At 51.8% G+C, this 25,824-nt stretch overlaps 9 protein-coding genes across 9 annotated transcripts; 5 read left to right on the top strand and 4 right to left on the bottom strand.

The window, feature by feature from the left end:
- Nucleotides 1-1,012: 1,012 nt before the first annotated feature.
- On the bottom strand, nt 1,013-2,339 carry J4E83_005546 (uncharacterized protein; the record flags this gene model as incomplete). Its single annotated transcript, XM_049332465.1, has 3 exons — nt 1,013-1,926; nt 1,982-2,111; nt 2,193-2,339. The coding sequence occupies 3 exons, from the start codon at nt 2,337-2,339 to the stop codon at nt 1,013-1,015; spliced, it is 1,191 nt and encodes a 396-aa protein (XP_049188273.1).
- A 988-nt stretch (nt 2,340-3,327) lies between these two features.
- On the top strand, nt 3,328-4,287 carry J4E83_005545 (uncharacterized protein; the record flags this gene model as incomplete). Its single annotated transcript, XM_049332464.1, has 2 exons — nt 3,328-4,105; nt 4,154-4,287. The coding sequence occupies 2 exons, from the start codon at nt 3,328-3,330 to the stop codon at nt 4,285-4,287; spliced, it is 912 nt and encodes a 303-aa protein (XP_049188272.1).
- Nucleotides 4,288-7,344: 3,057 nt separating this feature from the next.
- On the top strand, nt 7,345-10,450 carry J4E83_005544 (uncharacterized protein; the record flags this gene model as incomplete). Its single annotated transcript, XM_049332463.1, has 2 exons — nt 7,345-9,253; nt 9,309-10,450. The coding sequence occupies 2 exons, from the start codon at nt 7,345-7,347 to the stop codon at nt 10,448-10,450; spliced, it is 3,051 nt and encodes a 1,016-aa protein (XP_049188271.1).
- A 100-nt stretch (nt 10,451-10,550) lies between these two features.
- On the bottom strand, nt 10,551-11,150 carry J4E83_005543 (uncharacterized protein; the record flags this gene model as incomplete). The annotated part of the gene is made up of 1 exon (XM_049332462.1): nt 10,551-11,150. One exon carries the CDS (start codon nt 11,148-11,150, stop codon nt 10,551-10,553), a length of 600 nt encoding a protein of 199 aa, XP_049188270.1.
- Nucleotides 11,151-12,261: 1,111 nt separating this feature from the next.
- On the top strand, nt 12,262-12,891 carry J4E83_005542 (uncharacterized protein; the record flags this gene model as incomplete). The annotated part of the gene is made up of 4 exons (XM_049332461.1): nt 12,262-12,310; nt 12,379-12,395; nt 12,458-12,569; nt 12,641-12,891. 4 exons carry the CDS (start codon nt 12,262-12,264, stop codon nt 12,889-12,891), a joined length of 429 nt encoding a protein of 142 aa, XP_049188269.1.
- Nucleotides 12,892-13,455: 564 nt separating this feature from the next.
- Nucleotides 13,456-15,326, bottom strand: J4E83_005541 (uncharacterized protein; the record flags this gene model as incomplete). Its single annotated transcript, XM_049332460.1, has 3 exons — nt 13,456-13,623; nt 13,676-15,027; nt 15,074-15,326. The coding sequence occupies 3 exons, from the start codon at nt 15,324-15,326 to the stop codon at nt 13,456-13,458; spliced, it is 1,773 nt and encodes a 590-aa protein (XP_049188268.1).
- A 70-nt stretch (nt 15,327-15,396) lies between these two features.
- On the bottom strand, nt 15,397-15,868 carry J4E83_005540 (uncharacterized protein; the record flags this gene model as incomplete). The annotated part of the gene is made up of 3 exons (XM_049332459.1): nt 15,397-15,525; nt 15,582-15,708; nt 15,843-15,868. 3 exons carry the CDS (start codon nt 15,866-15,868, stop codon nt 15,397-15,399), a joined length of 282 nt encoding a protein of 93 aa, XP_049188267.1.
- A 448-nt stretch (nt 15,869-16,316) lies between these two features.
- Nucleotides 16,317-22,409, top strand: J4E83_005539 (uncharacterized protein; the record flags this gene model as incomplete). The annotated part of the gene is made up of 1 exon (XM_049332458.1): nt 16,317-22,409. The coding sequence occupies one exon, from the start codon at nt 16,317-16,319 to the stop codon at nt 22,407-22,409; it is 6,093 nt and encodes a 2,030-aa protein (XP_049188266.1).
- Nucleotides 22,410-24,023: 1,614 nt separating this feature from the next.
- J4E83_005538 (uncharacterized protein) lies at nt 24,024-24,959 on the top strand (the record flags this gene model as incomplete). The annotated part of the gene is made up of 5 exons (XM_049332457.1): nt 24,024-24,030; nt 24,176-24,181; nt 24,235-24,744; nt 24,793-24,852; nt 24,904-24,959. 5 exons carry the CDS (start codon nt 24,024-24,026, stop codon nt 24,957-24,959), a joined length of 639 nt encoding a protein of 212 aa, XP_049188265.1.
- Nucleotides 24,960-25,824: the final 865 nt, after the last annotated feature.

The following is a 25,824-nucleotide window of genomic DNA, read 5'->3' as shown; positions in this document are numbered from 1 at the left end:
ATTGCTGCAACTTTTACTCGGAGTGGGTGCGACCTGAGCGACCACCCTGTTACCCTTGGAGTGTTATTAAATGTGATCAAATATCTCTCGGACACACTTGAACTTAATGGGGCCATCATACAAAACTTGAGGTCCACGGGTACGTCGGGATTGAGATTATCCTGTCCACCTAGCGAGCGCGGACAACGGTACACATCGCCAAGGACTTGCCTAATATTCCGGGCGCAGTGCTGTCATTCAGGATTGTCGCATCGTCCCAACAACTAGGCGCAATGGAAATGCTGGCTCAAACGAACCCGATTCTAGTGAAAGAAGCGCGAATTTCTCAGGAAAGGCGGCAGCGATGCAGTGCGGGGATGCGTACTTGATATGCAGGTAAGCCGGCGACGTCACTGGTGCTGCTATAACACCTACCTTCTTGCGATTACCCAGCTCAAAAATTGGGTTAATCTGAGCGCCTCGCCTGCATCGCGCAACCACACCTGGGCACCAGCCTGCATCACCTGGGCAGTGCCTAGACGTTACAGATCGCCTGAGCAAAATCAAAGTACCTAACCGGACGTATTTGTAGAAGAACAACCATAAAAGCATGGGAAGGAAGGGGCCTTGCCCTTAATTTCGAGCGCGAAAGCTGTAGGAAGGGTACCTGCTGGTGAAGTTCGTATCAAGCGGTTAGGCCATAAAACATGTTTTACCCACGCCAACCTACCACAGATAAGAGGCCCTAGAGTCTACGTTAACGTTGAGTTACCTACTTTGCAAGTTTCTGTCTTGATGTAGTCTACGTATCTGTTTCGTGTTTTTCTTGTATAAGATGTACTGGGATGTTAAAGCGGGGCTGCGCTTGGACCATACAGCGGAATTCACCCGAGCATCAGCGGAATCACTACGACACTTGCCTCTGACACGAACGCACCGCATGCTCGATCACTGCTGTTTAGACATGTGACAGTCCCTGTAGATCTTAAGACGCCATATATTGGGCTCCGGTCCCATAAAAGGACATACTCCCTCATCTCTTCAATCCAAGTTCCATCAACGCTTTCTTCCCCTTCGTACCCTCCTCTTCCCACCACAACCCTCTTATCTCCAACCCAGCCTTTCCAAACAAGTCCTTCCACTGCGCCTCAGTGCGTTCCGAAGAGCCCAAGTTCATCATCTGCCAGTCCATCTTGGCATCGAAATGCACGACCTCCGTCTCCGTCTCTGGTAGGATGACCTCGTGAATTAACACCACACTATCCTCAGCCATCGAGTTCACGATGTTTGTCAGGATGGTAAGAGCTTGCATCTCTGGCCAGTCGTGCAGAAGCATGCGCAAGTAAAAGGCCTTGGCGCCCTTGACGACTGGTGGGAAGGGATCGAAGAAGCTGTGTCCGACGGTTACGACGCCATCAGGCAGACCTTTAGCCTGTGCGATAACGCTCGGAAGATCCAACAGCATGCGCACACCCGGTAGTCCCTCCGCACGCTCGCAAAACTTGACTACCTGGTGGCCCACGCCGCCGCCAACATCGACGAACAGAGGGCGCGAGGGTTCGGTAATAGCGAGGCGCTCCTTGACCGAGTACGATTGCACAAACTTGTTGTGCTCACCTGGCTTCACTAGCGTCATCGTTTCGTTGAATGCGTCGAACATCTTCACGTTCTCCGGCTTGTTCATGAAGTCAAAGTAGGTCTCGCCTTTGCAGCCATAGGAGAAGCAGAAGGGGCTGTCGCGCGCATCTACGGGGTGCTTGTATCCATTCGCGGCGAAGTAATCTGGGAACTTGACGGCCGAACGGAAGTGGTAGTGGAAGTGGATGATGGCACTACGAAGAGGCGCGCCCTTAGCTATGGCACGGCCGAAAGCAGTTGGGGTGTAGCGTTGTGGAGTGTCTGCTGTTGAGGTGAAGACTTCGGGTACGAGCATCTTGAGGATCCGGTCTTGATGGGATCAGTAAGTGATGCTTTGGAATATTCTGGATGGAAGAAAGCTTACTGATTAATCGAAGGTCTGCTTTGCTCTTCTCTGCCAGCTCGGCGGCGGTGATGGGCCCATTATTTGCTACGGCGATGTCGACAAGGTTGAGGTCAACGGCGAGAATGATCACAATTGGGTCGTAAATTGCCTAGCATCGTTAGTCTTGTGTTATGGTGTAGCGGGTATGTAAGTCGCATGGAGAATGGATATTGATATCGAAAAGACGCACGAAGAAATGCCGCAGAAACTTGTCCATAGGTGTTTCCAGGGCTTGTGTGAGTTTCTCGGAGGCCTGCAGTAAGGCGAGCCGGTCAGCCTCCTCGAGACCTGCTGGCCCCTTACTAGCAAGAGCGAGGATATCCTGGGCGAGTGTCATGTTCGATGTTGTGTTTACTCTCCTTTGGGGTGGAAGATGGGAACTTTGGTGGTTTCTTCTAGACGTGAAGCCGCTTGGAGCAGTACTTATGCCAACGCGTTCGGTATGTATCTTCAGCTTGATCGACAGCAAAGAGACAGCTATTCCAAGTAGACCACGAGTCTACACGGTACGGCCGTACGTGACATGACCTACAACTTCTACCAGACTTGGACTATCTATCGTAGATCGCGGCGAAAGCAGCCTTGCGCCTGGCTTGCTCACACTATGCCAAGTGTACCAACCTATCAAACCTACCGCGATACATGTGCAGACATCGTGCCCACACTCGTCTTGTAATGCACCGATTTTATGAATGCACCGAGTGTGCGAATATACCGAGAATGGAAATAAGCCGCATGTGACGAATGTATCTAGATAGATACCTAGGTACCACTTCTAAGGAAAAATGTTTATTCAATAGTACTAGATCAGCTCTCCATGCAAACGAAGCGCATGCTCTATGAACATGCGGATGTTCGCCAGAACACAATGCCATGCTGGAATCCTTCGAGTCTCGCATCTCACGGAGAAATTTGAGTCCGCACGTGCCAACAGCCCCACCCGCGCCTTCCCGAGGTCCTCTAATCCAAACACACGACAAGTTGTTTCTTCATGAAACACCCAGCCTCATGTGTTTACTATTCACGAGATAGACGTAGTAGTTGTGCCCGCAAACGTGGAGTCTGCATTACGCGATAGATGATTGCGAACAATCCTGCTTCGGTTCGCAATGTCCGATTTGACCCACCACTTGCTGGCCGCCTCAGGGTCAACAATCCTATACGCGTATTCCGTGAAAATGATTGTACGATATGTACGACATTCATAGTATAACAGGTGTGATGCGCAGCTGTTTGGCTAACTGAAAAACCGACCGTTCACATTCATTTTGTTTCGCTCTTTGTCCATTTTTGTATCTTTATTGTCACTCGTTTATACCATCGCCATGGTGAACTTCAATTCCATTGTCGCATTTTCAGCTTTCGGTTTGGGTGCGCTGGCACACCCAACCATCAAGCATATCGACCGTCGCTTTTGTTCGCTCGAACAGCGCAGCGTCTTCGCCCGCGCGGAAGATTCGACTTCACCCGCACCAATTCCCAAAGCGACGACATGGAACCCGCCTTCCGACATGGTCACCGGTCTAGACCAGGTATGGAAGCAGACCATGAAGGAGAACCCCCAAGGTCTTCAAGACAAGAACTGGATCATTGATCAGATGATGGCCAACAACGGGAGTCTCAATTACTGCGTCCGCTGGAATCACTCGGGTAAAAGCACTGCTAGTGCGCGCGCATCCACCGTCAAAGCTTTGCAGCGCTCGATGCAGAAGTGGTTCGACGTACTCGTTGGATTCGAAGGATTCCCGCTTACTGAACTCAATGTTGACGTTGTCGGCTACGCTGTCAAAGACAAGAGCCTCATCGAAGGTGATGTTACTGGGCTAGACATCTACACCACAACCGATGGTGATGGCGTACCCGAGTGCGATACTCGCTGCTATCGCGCCGCTCATTTGGATGGCGACATGAGCCAATGCCCTGGTGGTGAGGCCAGCCGCTACGACATCAGCCTCTGGCTTGATGAGAGTCTCGAGGGCCAGATGGGTGGCTATGGATACAACTGGGGAGAGGAGATTGGTCCGGACTACTTCATCAACAACATCGACCAGGACAATATTCACATCTTGCTCCACGAGATGGGCCACGGCTTCGGTCTTCTAGGTATGCTGTGTACGTATTCCGTCATGTTCTGTGCTAACTGCGTGTCAGACTTCTACGATTGGGTACCGCAAGGTCAGACCAAATTCATCATGATGGCCGGTAGCGCCATGGAGATCACCGAGTTCGATGCTTGGATGCTGAGGGATTGGTGGAGGAAGTTGAAGGCAGAGCGCAAGTGGTAGGCTACTACGTTTGTGAGATGTCGGTACCCCTCGCATGGATACATGTTTAGACTTCCGCGGTAGGGTGATGACTGCGAGGTCTGGTGGAATGTTTTTGTTTCTTTCTTCTGTACATAAATTATTAGTTGGGTATGCGAAATAACTTCTGCTGCTAGTTATGGCTGATCTCGAGAAAGTGGTGAATCGGATGATCAAACTAGATGAATTTTTGCTGCGTGCCGAGAGTTTGGCGTGAAGGCCTCGCCATCCATCAATCCGTAAACAAAGCAGTCACCTATCAAGCGAAAGCTACCACCCATTGGCATATCGCTATGGTCTGAGACACCTCCATCACCATCTGCAGTGACTATTTCATCTTTCCGGACGATAAAGGGCACATTTCCGCCCTTAAAAACATGCACTCTATCGCCCACGACTGTCGTTCTTGGGCCGATACCCATGTATCCAGATTTGGTAAGGAAAAAACGTCGGGATGCTGTCGCAGTTTTAAGAGCGTGATGTATTCCAGATATGCCTTCGTTAAGGTCGCGCTGTGAAAACGACGCTGTTCGAGAAAACGTGTCTCGTGAGATGCATCGAGACCACATACTCCATGCCCTATAGGACTCGTAATCGTCTTTTGTAGCTCGGCGATAAGAGCTCTTCGTCTCGCGAGTATTTGGAGCAGTACCCGTACGTATCAAATCCCCGACCAATGTCCGCCAAAAGACATCCTGATATAGCTCACCGGTAGGATATGGCTTTGAGTCTTGCAGGAAGGGATTAGTGAGCAGCTTCCAGGACTTTATGACGGCGCATGTATCGCTGATCTGTGTATGTCGGCTAACCTCACCAATAGTGGACACGTAGTCGATGTACACAGCCTCAAGCTCTAGTGCATTGTTCTCCGGATGGTACCGAACTGGGCCTTCACGGTTACCGCTTGCGTTGTACATGTTCAATGAGCCGACTCTTTCTATTTCAACCGGAAGACATGGTAGCGACCAGTCCATTACCCAAGAAGGAAGACCTTCAAGACGTTTGCGATTCAGGACAGCTTCAAGGTCTCCTGCAAGGACTGAGAGCGATCCGGTTCGTCGTAGGTTGCCCCAAGTCGTTCGAGTGAAGATTTTCGTCGCATCGCTATTGTAATCGGGAATCAAGGCTGGCAAGCCTTGCCAGTCTGTAGTCAATCCGAGGAGAGCAAAAACTTTGTCTCGTTTGTCAGTCGCCTGTAGGGGTCGAAACTTCCAAAGCAGATCCAGCAACGTCGCGTTTTCGGAGCTACTCTCGTGACAACGTCTTGTCTCTTCGATTCGAAGCACGAAGTTGCTGAACTGATCCAGTGTGTCTTGCCCATAGAGCGTCCCAGCCAGATCCAGGCACAAGGTGTGACGCTGCTGGACATAATTAACGGCGGCGGTAGCGAACATTGACCAGGGGGCTGAAAGCATGCCGTAATGGACCGTGGCGTTTCTCGAGAGTACGGTCTCTTGGATGACCCAAATGCGCTGCCACTGCCAGTTCTATCGTCAGTTCAGACCAAATGAAAACAACGTGGATAATCACCCAAGCCCTATTCATTAATCTTGCGAGACCGTCCCACACCCTAAGAGACTGTGATCCATGCCAACGACTGTTTGTCGCAATCAGGCCATGTCTCCTAGGATATTCGATGCGTTCCGATATAGTGGCTTTGTTGCGATCCAGCAACTTGAGTAGAGGGTACGAAATGTCTTCGGCAAAGTCCTGGATTAAACAAAACGCACCGAAAATATCCGGACCTGTGTTCGCCGCGGGTGTGTCTGTCAATGCGACCAACGGTGCTGCCTTACATGTGTGCTCAAAATCGAGCATAAACTCCCGCCGCAGGTCGCTGTCTCTGGAATCACCTGTCCACGCCATCTTGGAAGCATTGCCTTTCAAAAAGCGTGAGCCAATATCCTCGCCGAGCGTTGGTTCGCCAAGCCATATGATCGTCTCGCGACTGTTGCTGTAGATGTCACTCATCAAGCCAACTTGTTTAGTTCTCTCCGAAGCATCAGCTTGGTTAATGCACAGCGCGTCCGCCCAGAGCAGAACCTCATGGTCAGGTTGTCGAAGTTTGCGCAGAGCCGTGGAAAGATTCTCAGAAACAGAAACAAGTTTCCCGTTGCAGGTTATCAGAACCTGGCGAGCGACGCCTTCGGTACCCCATGTGTACGAAATTGCGATATAGCGCCCTCGAACATCGTCAATGGAAGAGGCCTGGAGCTCTGCGCGAATGTCATCCTCCCCGGCGCCAGGGTGAAGGTGTAGCACACGAATTGCACGCGTCGCAGCATCGAGAGTGAGGTAGATTTCTTTCTTAGTCTTCCTGGCGCGTCTTCTGAGCTTCGACGCGATGCGCCGGGCCATGGCGGGTGGAGTGTGGACAGTTGTCATTCAGCTGAGAATGCCCTGTGCTTACGCTTCGTGATGGCGCGACTCAGCCACTCACAGATTGGGCGGCCTAACCGCAAGCTGACGGCCAGCTCCAAAGTCTCGCGATAGAACAGCTCCTGGGAATATTGTTGGTTCGATGCGATCGGCAATATTTGGCATCCGATGAATGATAAGGCGACAAGTTTAGTCTCCAGGGTTTCGTTGGGATGTCAGCCGTGACGTCACATGCGCACGATCCCGACAGCTTCGGCTCTAATCGCCTGTGGTGCTCGAAATCGACGCGTCCTCATCATTTGCCAAGAACCACAACGACGCATCAAACCTTTGTTCAACCACATCCTTCGCAGACTCTCTCTCTACCTGATGAACATTGAATGAAGCTATGAAGCTGTCGCGCAAGCATGCTGGGCGACTCAGCTAGCGCCCGCAAAAGGAGCGTATGACGAGCGATCGCAGCAGCTAGTCCGTGCCTAGCGGTGTAGAAAAAGGTAAGAGAGACGAACGGGTGGCGTCCCGTGGAAGTCTCTAGTGCCAATAATGCTTGATCGGCATGGCTTTGTACCTTGTTTTAGGACTGCTTTAAGGCCGGCGTGCCTTAAACACGTCGGGTGCTGCTCCGTTATCACGATCTTACTCTTCTCTCGATAGCAGGACATGCTATCGACAAACCTCCGTCGAGCTACCGTTGCGCTTTTAGCTTCAACCCGCTTAGTTCTGTGCTCCACAAGCAGCGAACATGAACAATTCAAGGATGTAACATGGGATGACCAGAATTGGGTTATAGCGACACATGCCCTGGATCAAGGCCACTACCAGTCCCGCCTAACGCTTGCAAATGGCTACTTTGGCATCAATGTAGCATCAGCAGGACCTTTTTTCGAAGTGGATGAGCCAGTGGACGGCGACGTTATAAGTGGGTGGCCGCTGTTCAGCAGACGACAAGCTTTCTCGACCATCGCAGGCTTCTGGAATAGTCAGCCACGAACAAACGGAACGAATTACCCTTGGCTGTATCAGTATGGGTGGGAGAGCTTTACTGCTGGTATTCCACATGCTAGTGGTATCGTTGTGGAAGCCAACGGTCAATTCCTGAATGCGTCAGTCAACCCCGACCACATATCGGATTTCGTATCGAGTCTAGATGTAAAAGCTGGAATTGCAAGCTGGCGATACAATTGGCGGCCTGGTGGTTCCGGAGATGGGACAGTTGACGTGGACTATCAGATGTTTGTGCACAAGCTTTATGCCAATAAAGCAGCAGTCAGGCTAAGACTGACTGCGACACGCGACCTCAACGTGACGGTGTACGACGTTCTTGACGGTGACTGTGCTGTTCGCTCAGACTTCGTTGAGAAGAAGTTTGAAGAAGACACGCCTACGATCTGGTCCGCTGTCAGCCCGGGAAACATCACCGACGTAAAGGCTTATGTATATTCGACTCTGAGTGGCAGCGATTGGGTCAATCTTACTGCTCGTAGTGAAGTACCCGGCGGCATCTTCAGTGGCGGCAATGGCTCAACCATTGCGCAGTCTCTCCCGGTCGAACTTGTCGCCTTCCGTCCCACCGAAATCACCAAGTTCATAGGAGTTGCATCGACTGATGCTTTCCCGGATCCGCAGAATGTAGCACGCGACGCCTCACAATCCGGTGCCGAAGAGGGTTACTACAAGCTGTTGCATTCTCATATTGAAGAGTGGGAGTCTATACTAACACCGGACTCGGTTGATGATTACCACCTACCGAACGGATCTCTCCCGGAAGATCCAGACGTACGAACATTGCATATCATGGCACGAACCAACCCATTCTACTTGCTATCGAATATGGTCGGACCCAATGCTGTGGCTGCAGCCAACAACAATACGAAGCTGGACATCTACAGTATTCCCGTCTGTGGGTTGGGCTCAGACTGCTATGGTGGTATGATATTCTGGGATGCAGATGTATGGATGGCCCCAGGAGTCCAAGTATCGCATCCGCAACACGCTCAGAATGTCATCAAGTATCGCGTAGAGCATTTCGATCAAGCGCAACGTAACGTCGAAACGGCGTATCAATCGAGCAAGAACCAGACAGGTAGATTTACGCCTGGAGGAGCTGTATATCCTTGGACAAGCGGGCGTTTTGGCAACTGCACAGGAACCGGCGCGTGCTTCGACTACGAGTACCACCTCAACGGCGACATCAGCCTTGCGCTCAACAATCACTTGATCATCACTGGAGATGGAGAATACTTCAACGACACTCTCTTACCCATATCGAATGCCATTGCGCATTTCTTTGGCCAGTTACTAGACTTCAACGAAACATCCGGCGCGTATGAGCTCTGGAATGCTACTGACCCGGACGAATACGCCAACCAGGTCAACAACGTTGCTTTTACCACTGCACTCATGCAACGCCATTTTCTCGAGACGAACGAGTTCAACAGCTGGTTTGGACGCAGCCCCAATGCTAGCTGGGCAGACAAGGCATCTAATATGCGAATTCCAATCAACGAGAATGCTGGCATCATTGTGGAGTATACTGGAATGAATGGGTCAGTAGCGGTTAAGCAGGCCGGTAAGTCACATCCACCTCTTCGGCAGTTGAGTCACTAATCATAACTTCTATTCAGACGTTGTTCTGGTCGACGACCTACTCCATTACCCCAACTCATACAGCTTAGCCAACCTGGACTACTACGCGGCAAAGCAGTCTCTCGATGGCCCTGCCATGACTTACTCTTCATTCGCTGTCGTTGCGAATGAAGTCTCACCATCTGGCTGTTCGAGCTTTACCTACGACGTTTACTCGTCCTCGCCATACGTCCGCGCACCATGGTATCAATACTCCGAACAACTCATTGACAACGTCGACGAGAACGGCGGCACACACCCTGCTTTCCCTTTTCTGACCGGCATGGGAGGAACTAACCGCGTGGGCATTTTCGGATATCTTGGTCTTGGTCTCTACTATGATAGGCTGGACATCGATCCCACGCTGCCGCCGCAGATCCCATATCTGAACTACCGTACCTTCTACTGGATGGGACATGGTATCAACGCTACTTCCAACTCAACGCATACGACGTTGGCACGTCTGCCACGAGAGAATTATACTCTACCATCGGCGAATGCGACGTACTTTGACAAACCCATCCCAGTCACGATTGGTACCCGAAGCAACCGCGATAACACAACGTACGAACTTGGCGATGAGCCACTCGTAGTGCGCAACCGACCAATGGGCGAAATACTCACAGTCGGCGGTAACATCCTCCAATGCAAAGCTCTGCTCCCACCATCCCAGGGTAACAAACCTGGCCAGTTTCCTATTGCGGCTATCGACGGTGCCGCAAGTACGAAATGGCAACCCGAACTTGCGAACATCACCAGCTACCTGACCGTAGATCTCGGCGATTCAACGTTCTACCCTATCAACAAGGTCGTAATGGATTGGGGCAACCAACCACCCTCGCACTTCGAAATTTACTTCTCCAATACCACTTTACCTCCTTTCGAAAGTCAGCCCAACTCAGATCACGATGAAGATGTGAGGAAGGTAACAGCAGGAGATGTTGAGATCAGTGCGCCTTGGGATCCGGTTACGGCGTATGAGATCAAGACGTACATCGGCAATCAGACGAATGTCACTCTTGAGCAGAGTGTTTGGAGCGGAAGGTATGCGCATTTGGGTATCAGCGGAAATTTGTTTGCTGAGAATGCTACGGATGGGGGCACGGTCGCGGAGTGGAGTTTGGTTAGGGAGGGGTTTTGAGTTGTTGAGTTTGATGGGTGACGAAGCTGCTGTACATTGGGGAATGACCGCAACGTTGGTACTCGTAGATTACAACGATACTCTTGTGATTAGCGGATCTTCAACCTTGTTTCGTAACCACGAAGCTAGTACAATACCCAGCCCCAATCGTCTGGATCTCTCCTGGTATGCTGATTTCGTTCCAAAACCCGTTGACCATATCGTTCTTCATTTCAACCCCAACGTTCGAGAGGTCGCCACAGTTCCCGTGTTTACCCCAACCCCATGAGATCAATTTACCTTCTTTTGTTACAGCGAGGATGTGGTCCGACCCAACAGCGATCTTATCCAGAAGCGGCAGGTTGGGCGGTAATAACTTCCACATGTTCTCTTTGCCCCACGCGGTAAGAGTGCCATCGTCGAATAGTACAAAGATGGCGTGCCATGTAGCTCCGATGTCTTTCCAATTCTTGACGTGTTCGGGCATGTCCGAGATGATGTTGAACTTGTCTTTGCCGAGAAGATGGTGTTTACCCTGGGATGGGTCGCTGACCAGGTATGTGAAGTCCTTGCCACATACCACCTTCTTAGGTCTGAATGGTATACCTTCGATTGGGCTAGGCGCCATGCCTTTGCCGCCTAAAGGTATGGCGCCGTACAGTCCATCCCCAAGCTGACCGAGACGTGCTTTTCCCCAACCGTGTACTGAGCCACTTTCCATAATGGCGATGTAATGCCAAGCTCCTGCTGCGAAATCGATCATCCTGCCTCGAAGTAGAAGCAGGCTGGAACCTTCGCGTGAGCCTAGCTCACCCCAGTTGTTCGAACCGAACATCTTAATATAATTTGTTAAAAGTTCAGAGTCGTGCTCGTCAGGCTCGAGAGGCTCGACAGTCTCGACACAAGCTGAGGACTCGCATGTAGTGGCGGCAGAACTGTTGTTGTGGGACAACATCTGGAACGGTTCAAGTTGAGGTGTAGGATTTTCCTTCCACAGCTGATCTTTGCGATTACTACCAACACCATAGACCACGCCGCTTTTTGTGTGGAACAGCGTGTGATTGTCGCCGCCTCCGATGTACGATATCTCGTCCAGAGGTATAGGGCAGCAGCCGGTTGTAGGATTAAGGACTGGCGTTGGGGTGTCGACTATTTCGGCTGCTGGGATCCCGAGTTGACCTTCTCCATTACTTCCGAAAACGTATAGTTTGTGCGATGAATCTGTGGCAAGTGACGGGGCCACATAACAAGGGCAAGTTTTCTGAGAGCATGACATTTTGGTATGGGAGTAGTATGGTAATCAGAAATTCGGTGGGTGTCGCTGAATGGGGTTGGCGATGAGAGCGACTGGTGTGCGCGTGAACGAGAAAGGTTGGGTAAGGGTGCTTTGCTTTTTCAAACCCTCCTAGCACACACGCGATGAATAGAGCTTTCCAATCTCTGCTTTCTTACTTTCGCAACGGATGAATTATAATTGTGGTATACACAATTTTTGTTAGAACGCTGTAGCGCCTCGCAAATAAGTTTGTGCAGATCACACCAATCTGCATATGAGCGATATTAGAAGTGAGGCGCAGTTCAAACAGCAGCAGTAGCTCCAAAGATGCTGCGGATCAAAATCTGAAAATGCTCGTGGCAAGGTTGAAGATGCGCGGCTTCTGGAGTGGACGGCGCTAGCCCGCCGCGACGCTAATCGCTTACAGGGATAGCGGGTCCGTGCGCCCACTGAATTTCGACATGCAACATCGTCGGGTAACTTCCACCCATCGACGACAGCCAAACCGACCACGCCCACCCGTACTAACCGCACGCACATTCCACAGTCGCCCAACATGGCCTCCCAGAGCGTGCAATGCTTCGGCAAGAAGAAGACCGCGACTGGTACGCAAAGCCCGCCGCCCGACACCCCAGAGCAAGCAGAAGAACAAGGCTAACAATACCGCCCACAGCTGTCGCCCACTGCAAGGTACACACGCAATGCCACGATCGAACGCGCATCCGAACAGCATACTTACGATGAAATTCTAGGCCGGAAAGGGTCTCGTCAAGGTTAACGGAAAGCCTCTTTCCCTCGTCCAGCCCGAGATCTTGCGATTCAAGGTCTACGAGCCCATCCTCATCCTCGGTGTTGACAAGTTCGGTACGCACACACGAAACCCCAGGGAGGAAGCTGCGAAGGAATTACGGGCAAAATACTAACATCATGGGCAGCCGATGTCGACATCCGCGTCCGCGTCTCCGGTGGTGGACACACCTCGCAAGTCTACGCCATCCGCCAAGCCATCGCCAAATCCATCATCGCCTACTACCAAAAGTACGTCGACGAGCACTCGAAGAACCAGCTCAAGCAGGCCCTGATCCAGTACGACCGCACACTGCTCGTTGCCGACAACAGGCGGTGCGAGCCCAAGAAGTTCGGCGGTCCAGGTGCGCGCGCCAGGTACCAGAAGTCTTACCGTTAAGCGGTATCACTTTTGGGCTTGGAGAGGAGAAAGATGGAGCGGTGTATGGGGGAGCATGGAGCGGTGTTCATCCTGGGCTTTTACATGGGGTCTTCTACTGTCTACTATCTATCTCCTTGAGGACAACGAGGTTACGTGACATGGCGCGCAACGGCTGCCTGGTACGATCCCCCGGCTTGTGACGATACAAAATGAATACATTGGTTGCAAGAACATGGACAACGGCATGTCGAGTGTGGGCGGTCATGAGATTCTCAGTGAAGCAGGATAAATGATTGCCAATCGACTCTTCCCCCGACGAAGTATCTAGACACTGAAGTGATACACGCAGAGCAAGTACACAGCTGTCAAGCCATACTATGAAGAGGGCAATGGACTCAATTAACGGTCTAACATTCACCATCTCCAACACCAACGCTCCCATGCATTAACACATACACACACACGCACACTAACACAAAGCTATCCTGCAGCCAACCACTTCGCCTTCTCGTCCTTCCAGGTACGTCCCTGGAGGTCAAGACTGTTGTTGGTATAGCCATAGATTTTGAGAGGCGAAGGCTTCTAACCATCGCTACCGCTGCTCCTAAACGCCGCACACAGCGCGGCATACTGGTGTGTGAGATCGAGGACGTGCTGGGGTAGCGAGGTACCCTGTATGATGCTGCGGATCTTGACGGCGCCTTCTTCTTCGATGAGTTTGCGGATTGTGTAGAGGAGGGACGGTGAGAACTGGGTGTTTGTTAGTTTCGTCAGACTGTTGAAGGGGTGGAGGTAGACTTACCTCAGAGTACCATCGGTACTGCCAAGTTACCAGTCTGATCAGCGCGGCTGTGACATCCCTGACTTGTTTCCTCTCCTCGCCCAGCTTCAGGACGCCTCTCATGGCTTTCGGTGAGAACTTAATTTGCAGGCAGTTCTCGTATGCTTCCACTGCCTCCTCTGTATGATGCAGTCTCTCGGCGAGTTCACCCAGGATCTCCCACTCCTCACTGCTCTTCTTGTACAGAAGTTGTTGCTGCCTGTACTGCGCCATCTCAGTTCGCCATATCGTGTATACGCGCAGATCCTCGTACAGGACCATGAAGAGGTTGTCGAGCCAGCGTTCGCAGAGGCGCTTGTTCTGGAAGTGTGTGTAGTTTGGTTGCGAGGGGTTGCCGTTGTTCGCGGCGTCGTGTGCGTGAGGGTCTTCGCTGCCGGCTTTCACAACTTCAGAGGCGACAGTGTGCATGGGCTTCTCGAGATCGTTGACTGCTTCGGCGGCCGCAGACGATGATTCGCCGTTCGTGTTGGATATCTCAGCGGAGGAACGTTCCTCGACTTCGCCATGGTCACCATTTGTTTGCTGGGCGTGTGTGTTTGGAGAAGGAGAACGGAGCGCTGTTGTGCTGGCGCTGCGAGAATGCGGTTGCTGTGCGGTCTTTTCATGGCGGTATTCCTCCTCCATGACGAAGACTTGGCTTCGTATCTTGAGTAATTGATCCCAGCCAATCTTCTTTGTAATCTCGGTCAGCAGAATGTAGGCTTTGAGGAAGGTACCCTTGAAACCCGCAGCGTGCAGCTTCCTCAGAGTTGGGTGCACAAGCTCCATATCGTCGATGTTGGAATCTTCAATCTCGTCGCACATGGCTTCTGGCATGACAGGCAGAAAGACTCGCTGTGGCTCGGGCATCCGTGGTGCGTCCTTATCCTGGTAGGTGAACATGGGACATGAGTTGAGAGTCAACAATGCCATGTCCCACTGCTCGAGGCTGACGTATATCTCTGCTAAGCGCGCCCATGTGCCAAACTCACTAGGTGCAGACACAACGCTCCTCTTAGCAATCTCAAGCGCCAGGTCGCCGCGGCCCTTCTTGTTGCAGAACTCGGCTTGGCAGTCGAGCAGAGAGTAATCCATGGGCAATTCTTGGATGGCCTCGTGTAGCAGTTGGACTGCCTGCACCTCCTCATCTGCCTCGATGTATACCCGCGCCAGTAGGGAAGAGATCTCCGGATCGCGAGTCCGCAATTTCTCGAACAGATTGATGCCTGAAGTATATCTACCGGTGGTATGAATGTAGTCGAGAAGACCCGTAGTCAAGTGGTTCGAGACGAGATTGGGGACTTGAATCTCGGGATCAGATCCTAATTGCCAGCCTGAATTGCGTTAGCGGAGATATCATCATGCAAGCGAATGTCATACCGTTGAAGAACAGGCGCTCTGCTGCATCCAGAAACTTGTGCTCGCTCTCGGTACTTGTGATGGGATTGAATCTCCGCACACCAACGATCTTCTTGATCGTGTCGCCGGAGCCATCGTCGGCATAAGAATATGCGCGCAGTACGCTACACAGGTAGGTCTCTAGCCAGAGTTCGTCGGTGGCTACTCGTTTGTCGCCGCGCTCATCGATGCAGTAGCTCTCCACAGTGCCAGGGATGTAGACCTGCACGCGCATGTCCAGCCGTGAGAAGGCATTGTAGCAGCTGCTCGGTCAGCAATTGCCAGCGCCGCAAGGAGACATTCCCCTACCAATACAGCCCAGAGACGACCTTGTTTTGCTTATCGTGCGCAGAGTATGTGAGGGTGTTGATGTAGGCTGCCAAGCTGGCAGACGAGGAAGCGTCTACGCCGGAGACGTGGTGGTAGACGCCAATCTAATCACATGTCAAATTGGGTTCGCGGCCACTGTGCGGTCGAAGGTACTACGGACCTGTTTTGTCGCATTCTTGATGGGCTGCTTTATCAGGTGGACCAGATCTGGCGGGCCCAGCTCTCGTAGGGTCTGCAGAGATTCTGAGCGCGCTTCGATTGCGGAGTGTAGCTCGTCCTCGTAGATTCTAGAGCCGTGTTAGAAGAGATTACAGCAGAAATGCGCCATGATGATGTGTTGTGACTCGAAAATAGCAGCAAGGATGCAGGTGGGCGCATATGTAAAACATGTGTAGATTGAAAGCTAGTAGGTTGCGCGTACTCGGGAACAGCTGGCGATGTGACCATGGCTTCTATTGGCGCCGCAAACGCGGGGGGACGATGGCGGTGAAGAGGATGCTATGGCGGGGGCAGGTTGCTGGCGGAGGGGCTTGGTATGTACTTCACAGCCCGGGCGGATGTTTGTCAGGGTTTCGGTGTCCTTGCTGAGTATGGAGGGCAGGCACGGTAGCTCATCGCGGAGGACCGCAGCTGCCAAGACGGGGCATCCCTGCGCACCATCATTCACTGTCGCGTCGCGTCACACCGAGGCCTCACGACGTGTCATAGGCCACAGCCCAGTCGCATCCCACCTTCTTTGTCCACACCATCGTCGCGCCTTCCATGGTTGCCTGCTGCTCAGGGTCTGTACCACCAATGCTGTGAAACGTCTCTCATTCGCCTGTCGGCCTTTCCCAACTGCCTACAACCACGCACATCTCGCATCATGGTAAGTACAACCCCGGCATTCTCAACCATGCCCGCTCACATATCGCAGTCGAAGGCCTCTACATGGCATCCCTACAATGTCGAGCTCCCCGAGGAGACCGCCGAAGAAGAAGTCGACGATACCCAGGAGATCCAGATCGAAGAGGCGCTGAAACTCTACCAAACCGCACTCAAATACCACTCCGAAGGCCCTCCCTCGTTCGACAAGACCGCCGCAGCTTACAAAGCTCTCTTCGAATCAGAGATTTTCAAATACGCCGAATCCCTCTCGGAATACCAGCGGCATGAGGTCTTTGGCGAAGACCTGGTGTTCGACACCATATTGGAGGACGACTACGATGCAGGCCCCGTCCAGTCCACAGGCGCTGCCGACAGCGCCCCCAACACACTCCAGCAAATACTGCACCTGTCATACAAGAACCATGGCCAGTTTCTGCTCGAGGCGATGCAGCATTGGATCGCTACCAGTGGCGTGTCACCGCAGATGGAGGCATGGAACAACACACGCGGCGCCCTGAACTACTTTGCCGAGGCTTTGGACAAGGAAGACACCGATCTGGATCTCTGGCTGCGTGCGGCATCTGTCGCGGCTATGCTGGGCAGCAAGCGCCTTACTCGCTACTGTCTGGAGGCAGTCTTGGATGGAAACGACGAGCAATGGGAGAGTCTGTTACGGCTTCCTGGGCTGGAGGAGGGTTTTGCCGGACAACAATTGCGCGAGCTCGTAGGACGCCTGGAGGACAATGTCTCACTGAGCCAGGCGCCACTATCCTCGATCAAGCGCAAGAAGCTTTCCGAGACGCTGAAGAGGCGCCTGAATCCATTTCCGTTTGCGCCCCTCCCAGCCGATGTCGCCCTCGCCGAAAATCTACACAACATCAAGGTGGCACCGGAGAGCGTGACCTTGACTCCGACCAAGTGGGACTGGGCAGGAGTGGGAGACATCATAGTGCGGCAGTTCCTCTCGGAGCAACAGGGCATGACGCCCAACGTACCTTCTGGTTCCAACATAGTCTTCAGCATACCACCCGAGAGCGAGACTCCTGAGCGCATCGAGTCTGAACCACCCGCACCAGTACAGGAAGCCTTGATGCCAGCACCTGCGCCCGCTCCGACCCCGTCGCCACAGATCGAAGAACCCAACGCTACAGCGACCGAAGCGGAGAACGTACCAGAGAGGGATGGCGAAGATACCATAATGGAAGAGCAGGAGGTCGACGGTGAAGTCAGGAATGAAGAGACTGCACCTGTTGGCCCTTCCAATGCCGCACCAGTCCCGTCGCGCAAACGATCGACAGATTCTGCTGGTCTACCCGAAACCGCAGAGGGTGGAAGGTCACGCAGTAAACGCATTCGGGGTCGAGAGTCAATACTTGAACCGACAATTGGCAATGCAGCTCAAGAGGCTAGTAAACAGCTCGATACACAACTCGAACAGTACACATACGCAGATTCATGCCTCTATGAAATCCTCAAGGATATGTATGCGAAGCTCGGTGTTGAGGGAATGAAGGACCCGGATGAGCTGCGTAAGCTGGTCATGGCGCTCCCTGACGCGACTGCTACAGATCCCATTGACAAGGCCGCTTGCGATTTCTTCACGGGACTACGGAGCGGGCACGTCAAAACTGCACAAATCCTTCTCAGTTCCGAGTCTTTCGATCTCCTCGGTGCGACTAGGGAACACGGGCTCAATGCGTTTCTGGGATTTTCCAAGTCAAGTTCGAGTCAAGCTTCCAATAAACCTTTGCTGGAAAATCAGGGCTTGAACGCGTTCGCAAGGTCTGTCAACAACGGTTGGCTTTCGATTGAAGAAGTCGCATTTGGCTGGATTGAATCTCTGTTTACTCCAGGTTACTGCTCCACGACAGGAACTCAACCGAGTGATCAGTCAAGCTACCTACAGTTTAGGTGGGCGGAAGATCTCAAGCGAAACGTAGTACAAGTCATTGTTCGTATCGACGAGTTCATATACGAGCGCATGGCCGAACGCGTCGACAGCCTCAATCGGCGGATACTGGATGCTACGCATCGGTCTCAAGCGTATGAGCTCTCTGCCTTCGACAAGGCGCAGATAGAGATAGTGGAGGCACTGTTTGAGCTGCATCTCGATGTCTACTCTCTTATCAAGCATCCGCAAAGTGTAGTAGACGCCAGCACCCAAATCCTCCAGAGTGACCGTCTAGAGAGATGGGCTTTGCTCGCGCGGGAGGCTTTACAACTTCGATCGGACTGCAGACCAGGTCAGGGCATTGACGATCTAGGTTTGCGCCATATCTGGGCGACAGTCTTTCAAATGAGTGTCAACGACGAGGTGTTGCCGGAACATGTATTATTTGCCATGGCACAGTTGAAAGATATGTTTGAGCCTTTCGGCGATCACACGATTCAGATACAGAACAACGCCGTCATGCCGGAACTTTCAGTCGCCGCTATTGATCAGGAACTCGTGCGCATTAGTATGAAGGACTTCTTCCTCAAAGTCTTTGACCAAGAGGAACAGGACCCAGTGACGGTCATCGAAAGCCTGGAACCGATACTGGAGCTTGCGAACACAAAGGAGCCTAGTACCTCTCCGAAGCCGGACGGCTTGGAACATGACAGCGTTGATACACACAGCTCACCTACTGTAAGCACTGGCTCAGAACAGCAGCTCGATCGCGCCTCGCCTGTTCTGGAAATGCGGAAGTTCCTCGATTCTGCGAATGTCAATGTCCGACTCTCCCTCTGGAATAGGCTGCGCGTCGCATACGAAGCCATTGATTATCCTTCGAAGGTCTTGTCATGCTTCCTTAGAAGCATTGAGGCCCTTGTGGCAGATCTCAGATCTACAAACTTCCAGGAACTTCCATTACTAGACCGTCAACACAAGCTCCTAACCCGATATCGGGTTATCGACGACATGGTTGTCAAAATAATCCGCATCATCCGAGATGACGAAGCGCCATTTGCGTGCCTCTCATATGAGCATGTGCAATCGTCCATGTCCGCTATCGCAGAACTGCTACATATTATATCAGCCGCAGACATGCTCCGAGATCTGATTCGTGTCAATCACATCACCGTGCCTCGAGTAGAATCTCAGCCAAATGCGGCGTTCGCCAATATGATGTCAAGACTCGACGACATACATCTACGACTCTGGATCCTGCAGTACCATCTGTTCAAAGACGGCATGTCCCAAGATCCAGAGGCTTTCCCTACACCTTCTGACGATTTGTTCGATTTCATCCGTCATGTACATCATGCGACTGGTGTACGTGGCTTCTGTCACCTTTCCAACCGTCAATTCTTAAGGCTTGCAAAGGACGAGCTACTTCGCATGGATGACATCGTTGATGGTCCCAGCCACGCCACCGAGCTCTGCCAGGTACTCCACGATATGTATGGATTGAAGCTTTTCGTCGAGCCTCTGGACTGTCAGAGCTTTCAAACTACTCCAGACGTCCTTGACAAGAAAACTGCCTTCAGCATCTTACCTTTCGCAATGTCGCAAGCTGCTAAGGTCGATCTTAAGGACCTACCGAAGACCGAGCTCAAGGGTACCATCGAGAAGGTGCATGCTGCTCTCGGTCGGCCCAAACAGAACGAGGACATCACCTTTAACCGCAAAGTCATTTCCACTTACTTCAAATCGCCGGTCAATCCAGTGGCACTGTTTGGGTGTCTGAAAGGCGTTGGTTCGCTCGCCACCAAACATATTCCTGCTGACGAAGCTGTGGCTGCATCGAAGGGCTGGTACTATATGATGGGAAACATCGCGCTGAGCAAATTCCGATCGCAGAAACGTATGACCCAGGGACCGACAGAAGACCTCAACTACGCCCAAGCATTCTTTGTGCAGGACCTGGAGCACTCCATTGAACGGTGGGAGACCTGGTATCGGCTTGCCCAAGCCAACGACACGCAGCTTGAAGAGGCTGTATCTTGGAACGCAGACAAGATGAACAGCAATAGTGCCGAGGTGGTTAATTTCCAGCGTGCTGCAATCAATTGCTACATTATGGCTGTAGCCTGCGCTACCCGCGATGCTAACATCACGCCGATCGATCAAACCAAGATTGCACAGATGTACACCGAGTTTGGAAACCGCATGTACGCCTCATCTAGGGAACCATTTGGTATGGAAGCATTCCAGATTCGGGAAAGTGAAAAACGATTCTGCAACCTACAAACGAACGCATCCCTATACAAAGAGGTCGTATTTGCCCCACTGCATGCCTACACTGCTTGGAAATTCGCAAGCACTCTCTACAAGAGAGCCATCAAGGGCAATCCGAATAAGTGGTGGAACCACTTCATGCTTGGAAAGTGTGGTTGGAAGATGTGGGCAGCAAATGATGGTGCGACGCAATATGCCAAGTCAATAGGTGCACCACTACCCCTTCCGCGCGGTCCTTCCTGGGAGTCAGTTGTGGACGCATTCATCAGCGCCATTGAAACACTGCCAGGAAAGAAGGGGCGCAGCGGCGAGCCAGTCCTTGAGCCGCATTACAAGCTCGTTTCCGTCACACACAAACTCTTCCTTCGAGGAGCCATCGACCACGAGAAAGGGGCGGAGATCCTCGCGAACACTTCCTACACGCAGAACGTCAAAGCTCCGGAAAACAACGGTGACTGGCAGCGATACGTACTCGCGGTATTAAAAGCATTGCGAGCGGCCGACAAGTCAAGTTGGCACCATCGCATCATATCCCGTGTGGCCCATACTCTCTATGACAACGGCAGAGATCCAGTATCGGCCAATGAGGCTAAACATGAGCTTACGCAGCAAATGTTTACCAAGACCATGGCTGTACAAGTTTGGAAACCTGAGAATGAGCGACCCGGCCGACATTTTGTCTACACTACACGGTATACCAAGTTCTTTATTGAACTATTGGATCTCACTGGAGACAAGACTAACTTTGAGGCGCTTGCTAAGCGTGTACGACGCAAGCAGACCGACTTCTTCGAGCACCAGAAATTGTGGCAAGACTTATGTCTGCGCTACATCAAGATGCTGCGAAAGATTGGCAACGTACTTGAGGGCCAAGAAGATTCTGCTTTCAAGTCTGTCAACCACGATGAGTTCAACACGCTGGCTCTTCGGTTGGAAGCGTGGTGTCAGAACCCAGAGACTCAACATCCCGTGCTGGATGTTCTCCGTGATGCCATTGAACTCAAGCGTCTGAACAACGGCATGATGAAGCCTCTTCTCATCGACGACCTGATTGGCGATGCATACGCAATGCTGTACACTTCAATTGGGCCTTCGCTACCGCCCTTGCAATCGGAGCAACAACCACAGCAGCCCTTGCAGCCTGCACCGCCTCGACCATCGCCTTTCGGTATAACCGCAACAGCTGCAGGTGCTGTACCTATCTCCTCGTTGATGCAGGTTCAGGTTGATGGACCTGCTGACGGAAGTTCCGGTACGCCATTTAACATGTATCATCCCAACCAGCTTCAGCCGCAGCACCCGCCGTCAATGCCGCAAATGCCCTCGCAGCCTGAGCAACACGCAAAACCAAGAGCCAAGGCAGTGGGTCGTAGGGAGATCGCACGTCGAGCCGAAGCTTGTGTACAAAAGATCGCAGGTACAGCTACGCAGCCAACATCAATGCCTATCCGATCGCCTCCACCCAGCGAAGCAGCGCTTCCCTCCATCGTCGGACAAGCCGCCTCACCCGAAGCCGTTGCGCAACCAGCACCTGGACCAGGCACATCCACCGAACATCTACACCCTTCCTTCGACAAAAGCGGTACAGCGACCGCATCTGCGAGTATAAATAACGACGAACCCGAACGCAGCGCACCCGCTTCCATCCACGACGACGCAGACGACGAGAGCGAGCTTAGCGAGCTAGACGAAGAAGAGGTGGAAGAGATTCATCAGGAAGTCCAGAACGATAATCTGCGTAGATCGGTATCTATTGCAGGCAAACCTCTCTTTCCTAATCTGGCGGCTAATCGAGTTAGTCCCGAAGGAAAAAGGAATAAGACTGCTGCTGGAGATGATGCGGCGGATGATGATGGCGATGTTATTCACGTTATGTCGAGGAAGGAGGATGGCGATGTTAACCAAGTTAGTGCCAAGAAGGATGAAGATGCGATGGATGTTGATGGCGAGAAGAAGTAGGCGGTTTATGGATTTGGTTCAAGGGCGCATGAGAGGATGTTTTTGCTGGATTGTGTACTACCACAGAATAAGTGTGTTTCATGGCGTTGCTATGAAGGATCGTCGACGAACGAGTCGGAGTATGTTTGTTTCTAGATACCCATCATATAGGGCTGTATATATAACATGTAGGTTAGCATAAAGCCAAACTATTCGTGAGTCTCTCCTTCCTTGGCCCGACGTCATTGTTATTATTCACTTTCCCCATCCTCAGCTGGGTTCCCATTGGCTCTTAGACCACACTTATAAGGTTCTTTCCCTTTTACGCGCGCGACCCATCTGCTAGGCAGCAAACACAGGCAAGCTAGGGTCGTATATATCGGGGCTCTTTTCTCCGTTCGAAACTTACTATTGCTCAATTCAAGGTGCAGCTACTTGCCTACTAAGTCCAAACACAGCTGCAAGATGACTTCGCAATCCCCCACATGGCTGGATGCTCCTGCCAACAGCCCCGGTACCTCTTTCGAGAACCCGCTAGTCGACTTCCACGCCCAACGCGACTTGACCGCTACTCGCTACTACATCTTGGATCCAACTCGCGGTGTTATTCAGACGACCAACGCGGGCGCACTTGAGTACGCAGCGAAAACCTTCGCCATCCTCGACAGTAGCGGAACACGCATGCGAGTTATGAATGGTGATAACCTCTGTTGTGTGAAGATAAAGAAAGCCAAGACAGTTTTGTCGCGCTTGAACGACCCGAAGTGGGAATTCATCAATATGAGGACTGCTATGGCGGAGGCGGCGTCTGACCAGAGTATCTACTATGGTAAGATTGTGAAACGACATATGCCTTGCGACGTTGCTGACCATGTGTCAAAGACTCTGAGATCAAGTACTTCAAGCGTTTCAAGCCTGCTAAGGAGAGTGACGGTGGGTCATCTTTGCTTCCAATCTACACGCACATACTGATAGTTCAGATTCAGATGATGAGAATAACGGTTCAAATTACGGTCCTTCCGTTGCAGGTGCTGCTTCCATTTCTGGATCTGATAGCGCGACTTCCTAGGCAGGACTCCACTTTCATGGCAGGCTATGATGGACTTTTCACTAGAGTTGGAATCAGCGTGTTTGTAGATACCAAAGATACAAGGCTGCACACATAATATGTATATCAACGTTCAAGTCTGACATAAGCGACGGAGTAGCTGCGCGTCTGCCGCGCGCGATTAGTGAATAGTGTTAGAATAAAGGAAGGAACGTAACTAGGTACAATGCAATCAGAGTCCCCAATACGTGCTGACATTACACTCCTGCTTCTCGCCGCGTTCCTTATGCTCTTTTTGGGTATCGCGCCTTCCTCAATAAGTCACGGGTTAACTTGGTTCACGAACGCGATTGCCCGTTTCTATAGCGTCTAATGTTGATTTGCCTGCCGCCTAGCAATCTGCATGTCTTCCGTCCACAACACACGACCACAAGCAGCAAACGCAATCGCTCGTTTAAGTTATAAGATCCCTTCTTACGCGCTGCTTTGAGTGCACAATAAGATGGCCGAATCCCTTGACTACTCCACCGACAATGCGCTCCTTCACTATTGTAGAAGCTTTCTCACTTTCGCGGTGAGGGGCGGCGATGGGAGGTCACCTGGACTTTGAGTAAAGGTCAAGGTGACTGCTGAATTGAAGCACCTTGGTTATATAAGTAGGTGGTTTCGAGCGGGCTCATGGTTCTTTCTTCCTATACACCACTGTTACAAGAAGAGATATCAGTCTTATACACTTCAGTTCTTGGTAAGTTCTCTTGAAGATACAGACCTAGATTTGCTTCACTTACTGTGTTGCAGAATCTATATACCTTACTATCCAACTCATCAATCCTCCAACCCAAGACAAGATGTCTGCCGCTGCCGGATCATCTCCTCCACCTCCGCCTCCTGGCAGCAACTCCAACGACAAGGGCACTGGCCACGGATCTTCTTCCTACCCCAACCTCAAGATCCCTCTCTCAGCAGACGGGAGCACTCCCCAGAAGGCTACTTGGGCAGGTATCATGTTCCAAACCCCTGGTATCACCAAGAACTACGTCGTCGACGGCGTTGGTCTCTTTCCTCGTTACCGGCGCACCCGTGTCGAGGAAGCGCGTGAATATGCTCGACTGTCGTATACAATCCTCGATGGGGAGACCTACGAGGTTATCCCCGAGTCTCATATCCCTCCGGGTCCCATTGGCAACCCCTCTATGCCGGCCGCTGCGGGTATCATAGCTCAGATGCAGGACATTGCCGCTCATGAGAACGCACTTGCGACGGGTTCGGGGGCAGCAACTGATGCTTACAACGCGCTCCAGGTTCACCGTGAGTTTGATGTATCCCTCTCGCGTTATGAAGGCTAACACTATGTAGACGGCGACGCGTTTGTAGACGACAACGAGAATACTGGTAACTCATCGGAAGACGCTGCTGGTAAGTCGGTTCAGTGATATACCAGACAAACTCGTACTAATCGTTCGTCAGAATCCTCCTCAGATACGTCTGGCGACCGCTCGGCTGGTGCCTCTTCTACAGACTGAGGCCTTGTTGTCGAATTTGTGCTTTCAGTTCGGAACGAGGTCCTGAGAGCCTTTCCATAACAGTTCTCATTACCATCTTTTTTGACTCGATGGAATTCGAATAGACTGGAGCACTCTTCATGATCTCCCATTTGATAATAGACACTGCAATTATGCGACAGCGAGCGACAAGAAAGTTATCAAGGAGAGATTGCGCGCGCTGGGTACATCCGACTGGAAAGAGTGGGCAAGTAGATGCAACGGAGCCTTCCTCAATGGCGTCACGGCGTTGGTAGATACCCCTTGGATAGAAGAGAATAACATATGAGATACAAAGTCGAACTCCGTCTTCAAACTGCATTTGAATGAGACTACCGCTCGCGGAGAGACTGCACGATACCTCTGGGTTTCCCCTCATCAAATCTGACCAACATGGCGCGCTTCCAAGAGAAGATAGACGCTGTGTTATTTGTCGTCACTCGACCGTGTAAACCCACCAGCGCTTCGACATGTCATATACAACTACTGCGATACCTTACTGCCCGCCTTGCTTTATTGTTGGCGTTCTCGCTTTCTGCAGGTCTTGGCTGATTGCTACTCTCACACACATGCATCGATCTCGTCAAATCACGCAAGCGTTTTAGTAGTTGTACAGGCTTGCAGAAACTTGTGTAGTGGCTAGAGATATCTATCAAGCGTGCATCGGCGCCTCTGACATTTATCTTCTTACTATAGTGAAAAGACGGCGATAATCAAAAGAGGAGCCGCGCGCATCTCTATCGTAGTACTCGCGTAGCACATTCTCTTGAGTACACCCGCACACAAGGGCAAAAACATACTACTTACTCTGCACCTCTGTAGCTGTGCCTGTGACTTACACAAAGGC

The sequence above is a fragment of the Alternaria metachromatica genome (assembly GCF_023757995.1).
Source record: "Alternaria metachromatica strain BMP 0045 chromosome Unknown scaffold_11, whole genome shotgun sequence".
NCBI classification, from domain to species: domain Eukaryota; kingdom Fungi; phylum Ascomycota; class Dothideomycetes; order Pleosporales; family Pleosporaceae; genus Alternaria; species Alternaria metachromatica.
The sequence above is the reverse complement of the archived record's forward strand: the minus strand, read 5'-3'. Positions and strand labels throughout refer to the sequence as shown.